Below are 15,898 nucleotides of genomic sequence, written 5' to 3'. Positions count from 1 at the left end.
ATATATGTGTGTGTGAGTGTGTGTGGCATGTATATGTAGTGTGTGTGTATGTGTATTAGATTTTATAGAGTACAACAAAAAATTCATTGTGGTTTTGACCAATGGCAACTGCTGTTTAAGAAATGATCCCCTTTAAAGCAGGTATAGCTGGTTATTACAGAATAGTCCAAGTTATCTGAAAAGATTATTACTTTATTCATTCTTCCTGAGTTCATATTTGTGTGGGCAGGTTTTTTTCATGTTGCGTCTATTAAAATAGCATATTGTGACAAACTGAATACAGAAATAAACATGTGAATTCAGCCATCTTGTATTAAGCCAGACAGTCTGTTCAAGAGTTTGTAAAAATATAAACAATGTCACTCTTCAGCTTCACAGCATCTGCTGTTGACTATTGTATGAAATCAGCTTATTCTGTTATATTTTCTTCTTATTTTTGAGACAGGGTGTCAATATGCAGCTTTGGCTGGCCCAGAGTTCACTGTATAGAACAGGCTGGCTTAGTTAGGCTTTCGTTTGCTGTGAAGAGACATTATGACCATGACAACTTTTATAAAATAAACAATTTAATTTAGGCTGTCTCGAAAGTTCAGAAGTTAGTCCATTGTCATCATGGAGGGAATCATGATGGCATGCAGGCAGACATGGTGCTGGAAAGATAGCTAAGATTTCTGTGTGTGCATCCACGAGAAGCAGAAAGAGAGAGACACTGGGCCTGGCTCGGGCTTCTGAAATCTCAGAGTCTACCCAAAGTGACACACTTCCCCCAGCAAGGTTGTATCTACTCCAACAAGGCCATACCTCCTGATAGTGCCACTCCTTATGAGTCTATGAGGGTGCATTCATTTAAACTATCACACAGGCTGCCCTTGAACTCACAGTGATCTGCCTGCCCCTGCCTTTTAGTGCTGGAACTAAAGGCATACACCAGTACACCAAACTACTCTTCTTATTGTTAAGTGGATTAGTATATGTTTTTCAAATTGATCTTTTTAAATTTTTGTTGGTAAATGTTTGTAGTTGTAATATACTTCAAAAACTCCTTTTTTTGAGTTGCTGAATTATTTTCAAGAGTCTAAAGGGATTCTTGGACCAAAATGTCTTAGAACCATCTCTCCAACCCATGTTTTGATTCAACTATTTTTTTTAACTCACCTTGATAATTTTTTATGGAAAGGCTTTTGTTCTTCCTTGTCAATGTGTATTGAAAGATTATGTGCAGGTCTACAGTGATTATTACATTCATGTATAGCCTAAAGGTGATTCAGTTTATTGTATAATTGAATACTACATAAAAAGTCATCCTTAGATGTGAAACTTTGAGGAGAGTCAGTAAATATTTATTGACTGTGTGAATAAATACTGGTATTTATTATTCTTTCTAAATTCAGATCAGCAATGAAATTGAGAATGTGACAGAAGAGCCCCCACAACAAGCTGCTGAACAGATAGCAGAATTCAGCATCCAACTTCTGGGAAAGCAATACAGTGAAGAACTGCGGGATCCCTCCAGCGCCCTCTACCGGCTTCTTGTGGAAGAGTTTATTTCAGAGGTGTGTGATTTTTTTCTTTTTTCTTTTTTTAAAAGTCTTTTGGAAGAAGCTTTTATTTCTTTCTAACATGTGCATGATAGGAAACAAAAATCACTCATGTGGATGGTTCATTTGATTGTATAACATGTTTGTTTTGGGGGATTAAGTCTCTCACGACTACAGTGCTAATGGGTAAGTTAAGGTTTCAAGCTTGCCATCTACTGGCTTCGTATGGTCGAAGCTTAGCCACTTCTTCAGAAAAATTTGTGAAAAGTTCAGAGACACAAGCTCTCTTTTAGAAACAGTATTTTTCTACCCATTAACAAATAAATGTTCTTTGTAACTCACCGTAGCCAAAGAAAAGTGAATTCTATGCTTTAATTTCAGTTTGTCAATGTTTGGAGAAAGAATGTTTCCCTCCCTCTCTCTCTCTCTCTCTGGTTTGTTTTTTGAGACAGCGCTGGCTGTCCTGGAACTCACTGGAGACCAGGCTGACCTTGAACTCAGAGATCTGCCTGTCTCAGTCTCCTGAGTGTTGAGATTAACGGCGTGTGCCGCCGCCATCCAGCTCAGCTCTATTTTCTTAGTTCGGACTCTTTAAGTAGGTCACTCACAGATAATGTGTGTGCAAAGTAAAGAAACACTAGAGGAATGAGGAAATAAATCCCCCTTGTCTCTATCCTCTGGCGAGAGGTTTTTAAAAAGAGTTTTTTTCTAGGGGCTGGAGAGATGGCTCAGTGGTTAAGAGCGCTGACTGCTTTTCCAGAGGTCCTGAATTCAATTCCCAGCAACCACATGGTGGCTCACACCCATTTGTAATAGGATTTGATGCCCTGTTTTGGTGTGTCTGAAGACAGCTACAGTGTACTCTCATACATACAATAAATAAATAAATCTTTAAAAAAAAAAGAAGAGGTTTTTCTAAATAACCACGTGTTAAACCACGTCATTACTTACCTTCTGGAAGGATTCTGGATTGAGTTTGACTGCAGAATTCTTCCCTTAAACCTCACTCATACCTTCTTGTGAGCCTTCGTTCTTCCGTAGTACGGCACTGAATGCCGTTTACTCTTGTATGTGATAACTGGGCGCATCCTTTCTTCCTGTTTATTTCTTTTCACTCCTACTTAATTGACGTCTCTTTGACCAAGTTTGTTAATTCCATTACCTCGGCTTAATTTCCTTCCCCGTCGTTGTGTCCAGATGGGAAACAAAAATATGCGTCTGTCAGCCAAGCAGCATCAGCACAGCCATCAGACATGGGGGCAGTGCAGGCCAGACAATTCATTTTCCTAACTGCGCAGCCAAGTTGCAAGGCTGTATGGCATGTGGAAGAAATGTCAGCCAGGCCAGGGGCCACCTGGCATCAGACACTGTCGTGAATTGGCCGTCTGGCTTTCCTGCCTGGATTAAGGAACCTTTAATAAGCTTCAGCATTTCAGTAAACAACTGCAGGAATGACTGGAGATTTAGAGAAAGTTTGATAAATACTCTGGAAGGTGTCTCCTCAGTAATGACTTTATGAGATCCGTGGTCACTAAGAGGTGATGGGAGGTGACTGATCTGGGCTAACCATAAGCCATCTCTTCCCCTTTCCTGGCCATAGTCTGCACCATCAGCCCCTTCTGACCCCGAGTGACATGTGGCCTAATAACTATTTCCTTGTGTGGAAGGCTCTCCCTCTCTCCCTCCCTCTCTCCCTCCTTCTCTCCCTCCCCCTGCCCTGTGTATGTGTGTGTGTGCTTGTGTGTGTGTGTTTGGGGGTGTCCATTCTACCTTCTGCAAATGACATCAGCTCCTTCAATGCTCTCCCTTCATGGCACAGGCACACAGGGTGTTCCCATGTGTTACCTGCTAAATAATACTGGGAGACAGGGGAGTGAAAACCTGCTTATAAGGGAGGAGGTTCAGACCCCATAACTCTTTTTTATTATTTATTATTAATTTAGTTATTCATTTTACATCCTAATATCAGCTCCCTTCTGGTCCCAGTTTCTCCCTCTTGCAGCTCCTCCACCACGGGGGAACCCATCAGTCACTATAGGAATAGCCACCTCTTCTCTCACTGAGGCCAGACAAGGTGGCCCAGTTAGGGGAATGAAATTTACAGGCAAACATCAGTTCAGGGATAGCACTCCCCTCTGCTCCAGTTGTTGGGGGACCTCCATGAAGACCAAGTTGCACATCTCCTACATATGTGCAGGGGACGTAGGTCCAGTTTGTATTCACTCTTTTGTTGGTGGTTCAGTCTCTGAGAGCCCCAAGGGCCGGGTTAGTTGACTCTGTTGGTCTTCCTGTGGAGTCCCTGTTCTCTTTGGGTCCCTCAGTCCTTCCCCCAACTCTTCCACAAGATTCCCTGAGCTCCATCTTATGTTTGGTTCTGGGTCTCACATCTGTTTACACTGGCTACTAGGTGGAGCCTCTCAGAGGACAGTTATGCTATGCTCCTCTCTGCAAGCATGACAGAGGATCATTAATAGCATCAGGATTGCCCATGGGATGGGTCTCAATTTGGGGCAGTCATTAGTTGGCCATTTCCTTCTTCTCTGCTCTGTCTTTGTCCCTGCACATCTTGTAGGGAGGACACATTTTAGGTCAAAGGTTTTATGGGTGGGTTGCTGTCCTTATCCCTCCACTGGGAGTCCTGGCTGGCTATAAGCAGTGGCCACTTAAGGATCCATATCCCCCACTAGATGCCCTGTCCCCTCCCCATCTTAGGTCTCTGGAACGTCCTAGAGATGCCCCCTCCCACCGATTTCTGTTTTCTTCCCTACACCTGATCCCCTCTCCCCATTCCTTCTACCACCCAGTTCCCTCCCTCCATCCACTTCTGAAATCTATTTTAATTCCCATTCTGAGATTCAACCAGCTTCCCTTGGACGTTCCTTGTTATTTGGCTTCTTTGGGTCTGTGGATTGTAGCATGGTTATCGTACACTATATTGTGGCTAATATCCGCTCATCAGTGCATGCATGTCCTTCTGGGTTACCCACTCAGGATGATGTTTTCTACCATAAATCTTTTTTTTTTTTTTTTTTTTAATGAGGCTAGGAGAGAGAGCATGGTAAATCCGAGGCCATACCAAGTATGACAGAAAGGGCTCAAGACACTGAATGTGGGAGGATCTGAGGAAGGCAGGCACAATATGGGAAAGGCAGCTTCTCTACTGTGCTTCTACGAGCTGCTGCCAACTGTTTGCTTGTAGGGATGCAGGCAAGTATCTTCACCTTTTAAGTGAGGCTCAGGAGGCAGCAACTTGTTCATGGTTATTTCAGCCTCAAAATGAGCAGACTGTCAAGTAAAGCCTTCTTCTGACTCTGTGTGTGTGTCTGTGTGTGTGTACGTGTTACATGTGTGTGATTCAACCTTCATGTGGAGAACAGAGGGCAAGTTCCGTTTTGGGTCTTGCTTTTATACCTTGGTTGAGACAGAATCTCTGTTGTTCACTGATGTGCGTCTCAGGCTGTCTGGCCTGCTAGCTCCCGGGCATTCTCCTGTCTCTGCTCCCAACCTGGACCACTGGGATTACAGATGATCTTCAGGGCATCAGGCTTTATGTCAGTTTCTGGAGATCTGAATCCAGGTCCTCACACTTGCATGGCAAACAGTTTAGCCATCGAGCCACCTCTCTAACTGTCCATTTGCCTTTCAAAGTGGTCCTTCCTAAGTCCTGTACAGAGACTCCTTCAGAAACTCTAATGAGTTTCAAATGTATGTATCATGAAGCAGGGGGAATAGAAGGGCGTGTAGTTCAATGGGCAGAGCATGGATGGCAGTGTTAGATAATTGACTTGTAAGTAACTTCAGAGTCAGTCATCCTTGGCTTCTTCATTCTGAAATCAGGAAGATCTTCAGTGAGCCAAGATTTTGAAAATTCTACTCTCTGATATTTTGAGGAATTGGTTGGAAACATCCTAATTTTTGAGACAGAATGTGCTTTTGAACCAGGAGCTCGACAATTTAGGATGGTCAGCAAACCTCAGAGATCCTCCTGTCTCTCCCTTCCTGGCTCTGGAATTTCAGGCTTTCCCATGTGGGCGTTGGGACTCAAACTCAGGTACTCATGCTTGCGTGGTAGGGACATTATTGACTGAGCAATTCTAACAGCCCCTTGAATTTTTTTATATTTGAATGAAGAAGATCTGTTTTGAACCAAGATTTTAAAAAGTTCTACTCCCCTGGTTTTGTGAGGATGCAGTTAAAGGAACTTCCCAGAGAAGTTTCTACGGTCCCCTAATATTTTCATTTTTTTGTGTCAGCCCCCAAATCATCCATCTGGTGAGCCACCCTTGGGATTACTGTGGATTAAATATTAGCTTTTGTTTAAATACATATTTTTATATGATTAGATTATTTTTAGATCCCCAGTCTGGCATTTGTTTTTCTCTCTAGTTACTGAGCTCTGATGGAACGATGTGGTGGCGTTTTAAAGGCTTGGTATTAAAACCAGCTCTCATGGATGTGACGCTTATAAATTGACATTTTAACCAGTGGAGTTATCTGGCTACTGCTTCTTAACTTTGGGCCTTGTAGACTTTTTTTTTTTTTGAATGCTGAATGCATTCCTAGTTCTCTTGTGATGTGGAGACAGGAAGCAGACACTCTCAGACATGTTCCCACTTACAGAAAACAGACACTCAACTCTGCCAGGGTGCTAGCTAAGCCCAACTTCCCAACTGAGACAGGGGCATTTAAAAATACTGTTCTATGAATTATTGTAGTATCTTTTGAAATGAACTTAATACTTCACACAAAAGGAGGAAAATGTTTTAACTAATAAGAAGTGTGCTTTTCATAAATAAAAAATAAAATTAAAGCACATTAAAATCACAAAAGACAAAACGACAAAGTAATTGTGACAGTCTTGTGGCAAACATTTTCTATCACGACTATAACCATAGTCACTTTTTATCTACGTGTACAAGCTCTGATAGTTGTAAGTTAGCTATAGCTCTGATAATTGTAAGGTAAGAGTCTACTTTGTATTCTGCTCTTTAAAGCATTTGAAATATACTTTTGTACGTTCTACATAGTTACCATCTTTATTTTTGTTTTCTTAACAGGTTGAAAAAGCATTCACAGGGTTACCCGGCTACAAGGGCATCCGTGTTCTGGAATTCAGGTAGAGATACGCTTTAAAAATGCACATGTGCAGTGCTACTCTTTGAATGGAAAAGCCTGGTGTTCATCACATGTATTCTAGCAGCACATGATTGGAGTGCTATAATAGTGTTACTTGTGGTAAATTAGTATTCCAACGCTAGTTAGATGCAGATGAAACTGAGCTAATGAGAAGCAAAGCAATGTATCATGGAGATGTAGCTTGGTCTGTAGGTAGATCATAGTAAGAACTTAAGCTTTGTGTTACAAATTACATAGCTCTCCTTTGATATGGGACCCTGGATGGAGTCAGACTAAAAATGACTTCAGGACCTTTCTGAAGGTTCTCAAGGTTGTAGTGAGGTGACTATCAATCCTCAGGTGACTTCCAACCCTCCCTTTCCAGAGGAAGGAACAGGTTTAAAGGATTGAACTTGCCTACTGTGGACAAGCAGTTCTCACTTGAGGGTGGAGGAGAGATTTTGAAATGAAATAGCTTGTATTTTAGTGCTTGTTCTTAACCTCCGTGCATGAATCTTCCATTAAGGGAACTAGCTATAACTATTGCCCAGTTATTGGATACAAGAGGGCAGGTTGAGGTTGTGCTGAATGTTCTCAGCAGCACGTGTGGTGGCAGCAATAACAGCGAGTGTCTATGTAGCACTTGTAGTATGCCTGTGTGTATGTGTACACTGTGTATATGTGTGCACACGTGTGTGTATATGTGTGTGGTACATGTGTGTGAGTATTTGTGTGTGAGCATATGTGTGTGTGTAAGTATATGTTTGAGTGATTGTGAGTGTGTATGCATGTGTGCATGTTTGTACATGAGTGTGTATATATGTATGTATGTACATGTGTTTGACTATGTCTATGTGTGTGTTCATGTGACAGAGAAAATAGAAATCATTGACCCAAGGGCACACATCTTTTTAGTGCAGAGAGGTTTTGCCCCTTGAACTACCTACCTTATCTCACACCACAACAGCCCTTCCAATCGACCCCCTACCGTTTTTACATATGCTCCTCCATGGTTACGAGAAGGAGGGCCTTTGAAGATCTTACTCATTTGGAGCCACCTTGTGCAGTGCATCTGGCTGGGAATACTGCCTATGCACCTTGGACTGTATTGTTTTTAGTGGATTACTCAATCTCAAGTTTTGCCCTGTATAAAATAAATTTATCTGTGAGTTCTGCTTTATTAAAAGTGCTTTTGTGATCCTTTGGGTAAATCAATATTGAAAGTCCTTTCTTTCTTAGTCTCTTTACATACAGTGTGGATATTGGCAGTCCTTAATGTATCTTAGTGAGGAGTAAGTGTAATTTATTTTGTGAAATACTTAGCACAGTTTCAGGAGTAGGAGAACTTCTATTTTTAAACTTTTTTAAAAATTATTTTGTGTATATGGATGTTTTACCTATGTGTCTGTTCACTACATGTGTGTAGTCTCCCCCAGGCACTAGAAGAGGGTGTCAGATCTCCGGGGACTAGAGTTATAGACAGTTGTAAGCCAAGATGTGGGTGCTGAGGATCCAATCAGGGTCCTTTGGAAAAGCAGCTAGTGCTCTTAACTGCTGAGCACCGCTCCACACTAAGAAATTCTGTTCCATTCCTGTTATGTAAAATAAGCAAACATCAAAGCTGTGCCACGTACTGTAGGCTAGCTGGTCTGTCTAATACTGTCTAATACTTGTAATTGTAAGTCATTGCAATTACATAATTATGCATTACGTAATTGTAAGTCATCTTTTTTGGCTTTCTTTTTAAACATTTACTTTTTTATTGCATGCACATTGGTGTTTTGCCTGCATGCATGCTTAAGTGGGGTGTGGGATCTCCTGGACCTGGAGTTAAAGATAGTTGTGAGCTGCCATGTGGGTGCTATGAATTCAACCTGAGTGCCCTGGAAGAGCATCCAGGGCTCTTAACCTCTGAGCCACTTCTCCAGACCCTCTTCTCTCCCCTTTCTTTCTTTTCTTTTTCACATTCATGTCATTTAATTTTAATGTCATGCTATTTGAATTTACTTTTCTCTTCCTCCAAAAAATACTTTAATTTTCTTTTGAAACCGAGCTACGAGACTAAGAGCCAAAGATTGCAGTTAATTGCTTAACATATTGCTAATCAGAAATTTTGGTTTTAGTCCACTTCTATATGTGCATTATGGTTTTTATTCTTTGAGAATTTCAGGCGTTTTGAGCATATTTACCCTTCAGCCCCTCTCAGATTCCCCCCTTCCCTCCCATCTCACTTGGTTTCCTTTGTGTATTGTTCTTTGAGGATGTATATGCTCACGATTAATCTCACCATTCTCTTACAATTGGATAATTGGGTTGTTTCTTTTTAACTACAAAATATTATTGTGGTAAATCTGTATGATACATTGCTAGAATCAGAATTGCTGGTAGGATTTGTATGCACTTCCTTTTCTAAAACTAGGAATGCATCTTATTATTTTCATGAATGGAATTTAAATACATAGCACAGACAAATCAAAAGGAAAACAGAGTGATGGATCACAAAAATATAACCAGTTCTCCTTTTGATAAGCAACCTGTTAGCAGTCTCCTGTATCTTTACTAGGATAGTCTATGAAAACACTAACATTTTTCTTATATAGTAACAATTCTCTTGTTTGGGAATATACACATAGTTTTTTTTTTTTGAATTGAACTTTTGAAAGTCACAGCTCCTGCCATGATGTTGCTTGGGGGACATCTACTCAGGCTGTCATATCACTATTTATGTAAGGAACGTGTTTTATATTGTTCCATTTAGTATCGTGCACAGTCATAGTGGATGCTACTAAAAACGTATTTCTATTGATATCCACGGTGCCTGTGAATCCTTCTGAAGGAAGAATGCTCTTGGATGTAGGAACTGTTATGTTCCTTATTCACAAGTCTTCAAAACAGGGCACAATCTAAACTGACTGCTCTGTATACAGAAATGGCATCCCAGGGCCTGTTTTTGTGGACCCTTCTTCGAATTGCTTTACTTGGGAGACCAGTTTGTTAGACAATCAACTTGCCCTTATTCCTAGGTCTCATGAGACAATCTGAGACACTGTTGCCCTTTCACGTGGCTGATGTGAGCTCTTTTTATTCCTTATTTTTTTTATTAATTATTTTATTTATTTACATTCCAAAGTAAGATGATCCCCCTTAGTCCCCCAACTGTGTAGCTGGAGACTGCTTCATCACCTCTCCTCTTGGTGGTTTGACCACTGACGGTGAGAGGGTAGAAGCAGTGCTCTCTTACTTTCTCTGAATTTCTGCTGATCATTTTCCCACAAGCTGGACCACAGGCTTGTCCTTGGTCTTGGAACATACAGAGAAATACAACAATCTGGATATATATGGGCTTTCTTGATTATCATTTTGCTTCAGATAATGAAAGTATGTATATATAGCATTTAGATTGAGCAGCATTCTAAAGATGATTTAAGGCAGTGGTTCTCAACCTGTGGGTTGTGACCCCTTTGGGGGAGTCACTTATCAGAAATCCTACATGTATATGCAAATTCTGTTGGGTCGAGATATCTGATATCTCCTATTTACATAATTTCCAACAAGACTATGTGTCTCTAAAGCAAAATGTCCTCACTAGACAAGAGGGAAAAAATACAAATCCTCATATATTTACATTATGATTCATAACTAGCAAAATTACAATAGCAATAAAATAATTTTATGGTTGGGGGTCACTACAATATAAGGAACTATATTAAGGGGTTGCAGCATTAGAAAGGTTAAGATCTACTGATTTAAAGTAAGACTGTACAATGAGGAAATGATACCATAGTCTCTAAACACTTCTAGAGTTAGCCTAAGAATTTGCTTCATAGACTCCATTTGTATTTACCAGGCTTCTAAGAGAGGAAAATTATAAGTAAATTATCAATCCATAGAGAAATCCACCTGCCTCTGCCTCCCAAGTGCTGAGCTTAAAGGTGTGTGCCACCACTGCCCGGCCTTCTGTTCTTTTTTTAACCTTCATTACTTTTTAAACTTTATTTTGCTTATTATTTTTAGACAGGGTCTTTCTATGTAGGTCTGGCTGTCCTAGAACTACAGCCTGGCCTCAAACTCACTTTCCTTTCTTTTCTCTCTTTCTTTTCCTTCCTCTCTTCCTTTCTCCCTTCCTTCATTTCTTTTTCTTTTCTTTGTTTCTTTGTTTCTTTCTTCCTTCCTCCCTCCTTTTCCTTCCTTCCTTCCTTCCTTCCTTCCTTCCTTCCTTCCTTCCTTCCTTCCTTTCTTTCTTTCTTTCTTTCTTTCTTTCTTTCTTTCTTTCTTTCTTTCTTTCTTCTATCTTTTGACTTCTAGCACATAGTAGGCCTGATTTGGTGTATTCCACTTGAGAAGGCATTTTGAACAATGTGATGTGAATGGTGATGAAACGTGCACAGTGATGAATTATATGACAATTATAAAGGCAATTAAGCTCTAATCGATACTTTTGTTACCTTTTTCAGGTCCCCGGAGGAAAATGGCAGGTAAAGTCCCTTGTGCTACTTTCTGTGCTGTCCATTGTCAGCATCTAGTGTTAGAGTACAGAAGAGCACGGCTTAGTTCTCCAGTCTCTCCCAGTCTCATTGTGACCCTCCTTATACAAAATGCTATGACAAATACTGTAGTCCTTGAAGGCCATAGCCTCTCTATTGTAACTTCTCCATGAGAAGTGAGAAGCTTCTGGGTGAGAGTAGACACAGGTGATACATTGTACACTAGAGAACATAGCTATTCTCCAGTCAAGTTTTATTTATTCACTAGGCATGGTGGTAGACACCTAGAGCCTGAGTCCTTTTGAGTCCAAGGTGGCAGGATGATTTCAAGTTCAAAGCCAGCCTAGGTCACATAGTGAAGTTCTCTGTTCAAACAAATGAAATACACAAACTTGCCAAGACAAAAACCATTTTGTGAACACTGAAATAGGAATCCCATAGCCATTAGGCTGAGGTTGTCTCCTAGACTGTAGTTCATAGCTGACTGGTACTTTAAACAGGAGTTAATTTAGAGTAGGAGTGAAACCCATTAACAAACATACTTTCAAGTTCCTTGCCATTAAATTAATAAAATCAGATGCACTTTAAGGTGCATTTGATGAAGATGATAGCACTGAGCTTTATGATAGTTCATTTGTAAAACCAGCTGTTCTTGAATTTTTAGGAAGCACATTGTAAAGACACACAATCAATACCTCTTTTACAAAAGAAAGGACTATCACCCTATGCATTTCTAAAAGACAAAATCCAGAACTTATTCATTTCTCTATGCCTGGGGTCTGCCTAATAACAAGATATTTCACAAATACTTGTCAAGATAATGTGAGTAAGGTCAGACAGTCTTTTTCAAGCCAATATATTTTTGTCAGCCTTAGGTGTTTATTAGGGGTTGGTTCCAGTGATAGCCTTCATTTCATGTGTGTCAAATTCCTTGGTGTCCAAGCCCCTTGAATACAGTGGCGTTGTCACTACACACATTCTCCAAATTACTTACACAGAAGAGGACATCAGATCCCATTATAGATGGTGGTGAGCCACCATGTGGTTGCTGGGAGTTGAACTCCTCTGAAAGAGCAGTCAGTGCTCTTAACCATGAGCTCTTTCTCTTGCCCCCTGAAATACTCTTATTTAGCTTGCGTGACGATGTGGAGTACCACTGCTCTCCATTTTAAAAATACACACATCCAAATCACCAGTTGGGGCATCTAAGGTGAAAGAATAAGGTTGAACCTTTTGTCCATATGATTGATCCCTAACTGATGGATTTCTGGGTGATTCAGACTGAAACGCACAGGTGCGGCCTTGGTTGGTTGACTCACTTTATTTGTGGGGCCAGCACAGCTTTCTTCAATCAAAACTGCCTGTCTACCCCTTTATGGACTTTCTTGGCCTCTTGAATTTTTTTTTTAAAAGAATTTCCCCCCATGCTGAGCAGTCTTTGTGTTTTATTGCTTGCCAGAATGCAGCTTTCCTGGGTCACAGTGAAGCTCTTGGCTTTAAGAATACATGGTTTCTTGGTATTACAACTATTTCCTTGAGGTCTTGATCCAAGACAAAAACATGTTAATAAATTACAGCATCTTTCAAAGTCATTCTATCTTTATTAATGAATTTATCTTTACTAAGTATGTATGTTATGGTAGACACAGTATCTTTAGATGACCAAGGCAAACACTGGGAGGCAAAATGATATTTTGTCAGCAAAGGACAAGGTTGGTAATCGAACACAGACTTCTGATTTGCATAGATTTCTCATCCAGGAACATTTCTCATGATCTTTTCTCCTCAACATTTAAAAGGCATGCAAGGCACATGCTAGGTTTCTAGTAAATGCTCAACTGTCCTTGACCAGTTTTTCATGCAATGAGGCAACCATTTCAATTCTATTTGGCATAGCCTTCTCTTCCTCCTGTCTCTCCCCTACTTCTTTTTTTTTCTTTTCTGCCTCTTCTTTTATTTTCTTTCTCCTCCTCCTCCCCCTCTTTCATTGTGACCATTGTTTCCTCTCTTAGACTCATGCTAACCCTACAGGAAAGTTTAATAGGTTATACAAATACCATGACAAGGAACCCAACTTTTTGGATATGCAGATGTGGTTCACCATGTTTGTAGAAAGCATGGCATCTTCATCAAATAGTGGATGGCCTGGAAACTGTCTCTAAATGAATACTAAGATACAAATGTATGAAGAAAATAGACATGCTCTGCAGGGAAAAGTTGTTCCTTTTATATTAAGGGTTAGAAAATACTCCAGATTAAGAGACGAAATGTCATTTAAATGGCAAGGATTCCAATCAATTTATCTGTTTATATTAGTGACAACATTAATCAGCTTGTCATTACTTTCAAAAGTATTTATTGAGGTACTCTGAGGTAGGCATTGTTCTGGATGCTTGGGATGTATTATTCAATGTTTGGAATAATTATTGTGTCTGTCCAGATGGTAGGGAAGATAGAGCATGATCCACATTGCCAGTGAGAAAGAGACTCCCTGAGGAGGGGGCAGATAAGCTGAAGCCAAAAAGAAATAGGCAGGTGAAGGCAGTGTGTGCATGTGTGTTCATGACTGCATGTGTATTCATGACACAGGGATGTGTGGATTGGGAGGAAATAAGCATATCAGGAAGTGAGCATGCAAAGTATGTGGTACCTGTGCTCTGCCAGTATGTCCAAAGACCAGAGCTTCCCAAGCAGCAATGGGGCGTGTGATATGCTAAGTTCTGACTGGAAGGTGTCCCTCTTGCTGTTTTATGCCTTGAAACCATCATACAATTTCTTCCCTTAAAAAGAAAAATGAAAATTTAATCACAGATTAACATTTTAGTGTAAAAACTTAAAAATCTTTAGTTGCTTGAAGGGTTGAGGGCATGACACTTTCACATGTCATAATGGTTTTCATTTGTATTTACTCCCTTGTCCCCCACCCCTTATTCTTACTAGTCCACCTTCTCTATTCAAAGAGCTCCACTTCTACCTTGATATCTTTTTTATTTGGAATGTGGCCATGGGTCTGCTTGCAGGAGTATCATTTATCACTTTTTAAGAACTCTAAATCACCCTTTAGAACAGCCAGTTTATCAGATCTGTGAGGAAAACAATAATGAAATGACCCAGGATTTCTTTTCCTCAGTGTAACCAATTAACGCTTACCTATGTGAATGGGGGAAGAAAGGTTGGAGAGGTCTGGTTGCTTACAGGCATCCCCTATCGTCTAGAGTATCACCTGCACCATGCAGATCAGGGCAGGTCCAAACTAGCCAACTTGCCAGCACTTAAGGGAAGGAAGGAATTTTTAAGGCCACCCCCGCCTTCTTAAACCACAAAAGGGAATTTTTTTCAGGCTGATCTTTTTAACATGGAAAGTACGCCTACCAAGAATGTGATCTTCCTGTTGGCTGGCTCATGTTTTCTTTTCCCGTAGGAAAGTCTGTGAGGAGTTATAATCAAAAGTTTCTTTTGCAAGCTTGACCTCAGAGGAGTTTGGGTGATCTGGATGACCACTGTGATCAAACCAGGGTAGTTTGTGATATTTGTCTTTAATTTATGGGGATACCTTCAAAAAAGCCTAAAAAAGTAAAGCTCATGCAAAAGTACAGCTCTCATCTCTAGGAGGATAAGAGAGTTTATTCTGGAGTCAAATATGAGTGACTGTTGTCGTTCTACATTTCTGCTCATATAATAGACACTGGATAAGTCTCAGTATGAGGTACCAAGTTGGATATTGTAGAAATTTAAGAGAATGCAGTTACAATAACAAACTCCTTTTACAAGTACATAACAACTGTAATTGAGTAAGCATACACTTCATTATGTATATGTATACTCACACACATGTGTAAATGCTCATACACAAATCTACATATATATATACATGAATGTTTAAAGAATGTCACGGGCATATGCTGTCTGTTTTTATGTTTTGAGTTGGGAGTCATTTGATGCCACAGAATAGTCTGAAATAGATATCTTCCATTATCCATTTGGCTTGAGTGGTGTGTTTTTGGAAGACAATTCTTTTCCCCTGGAGGTATTTTGTATACCAGATGTGAAGGCTGTTTGAAGAGGCAGGCTGGAGGCCAGCATGGTGACTGGCACAGAGATGCCCTCAAAATGATGCAGCCCAGTAACAGTGTGAGTAGGTTGAGCAGTTCAGAATTGGGTGCTGAGGTGAAAGAGCAATGCCACTATATCTTCATTGTGAAATTTTAAGAAGCCATTTAACTTCTTTAAAACCTTAATATTGTTTCCTTAGCAATATTCTGAAGATGATAAACCTTTTCCTAATCCTATTGTAAAGACCAAGTGAGATGAAGGCATAGCGGGTGTCTAGTATATTGAAAACACAAACTGTTGTGTTCTGTTGTCAGAGACGCCTGGGTGAGTGAGTGTCCAGGAGACACATTCCCAGCTGTTTCTCAACTTTATCTTCTCATATTATTTCTTCAAATGGTCAAGAAAATGTCAAACAACACATCAACTGTTGCTGATTTGTTCTCCCTCCTCCATTCCATTCACCAAGCCTTTTTTCTTCATTGGCTTGTATGAAGGGATAGTGAAAAAAAGCTAGCTTTGTAGATGATTATCTTTTAGCATGGACTGTTGTTTTGTTTAATTCATTAATGAGGGAATTGACAAAAGATAAAAGAAAAAATAGAGCAAAAGAAAAACTTCCCATAAATATTTCTAAGTTATATATGTTGAGTAAGTTAGAGTGTTGTAAGCAGGTTAAAAGAGAAATCATGTCACAACATCCATTATGGT

General features: G+C 40.1%; 1 protein-coding gene across 1 annotated transcript in view; it reads left to right on the top strand.

Moving 5' to 3' along the window:
• Positions 1–15,898, top strand: part of Impg2 (interphotoreceptor matrix proteoglycan 2) — a 59,420-nt gene that overhangs the window by 19,909 nt on the left and 23,613 nt on the right. The window contains exons 8-10 of the mRNA XM_028760302.1: positions 1,392–1,553; positions 6,596–6,654; positions 11,108–11,128. Of these exons, the coding sequence (XP_028616135.1) occupies positions 1,392–1,553; positions 6,596–6,654; positions 11,108–11,128 (242 nt within the window). The remainder of the gene's footprint in view (positions 1–1,391; positions 1,554–6,595; positions 6,655–11,107; positions 11,129–15,898) is intronic.

This window comes from Grammomys surdaster, unplaced genomic scaffold (genome assembly GCF_004785775.1).
Source record: "Grammomys surdaster isolate TR1022 unplaced genomic scaffold, NIH_TR_1.0 126398, whole genome shotgun sequence".
In the NCBI taxonomy this organism is placed as follows: Eukaryota; Metazoa; Chordata; class Mammalia; order Rodentia; family Muridae; genus Grammomys; species Grammomys surdaster.
This window is presented reverse-complemented; position numbering and strand designations above follow the sequence as displayed.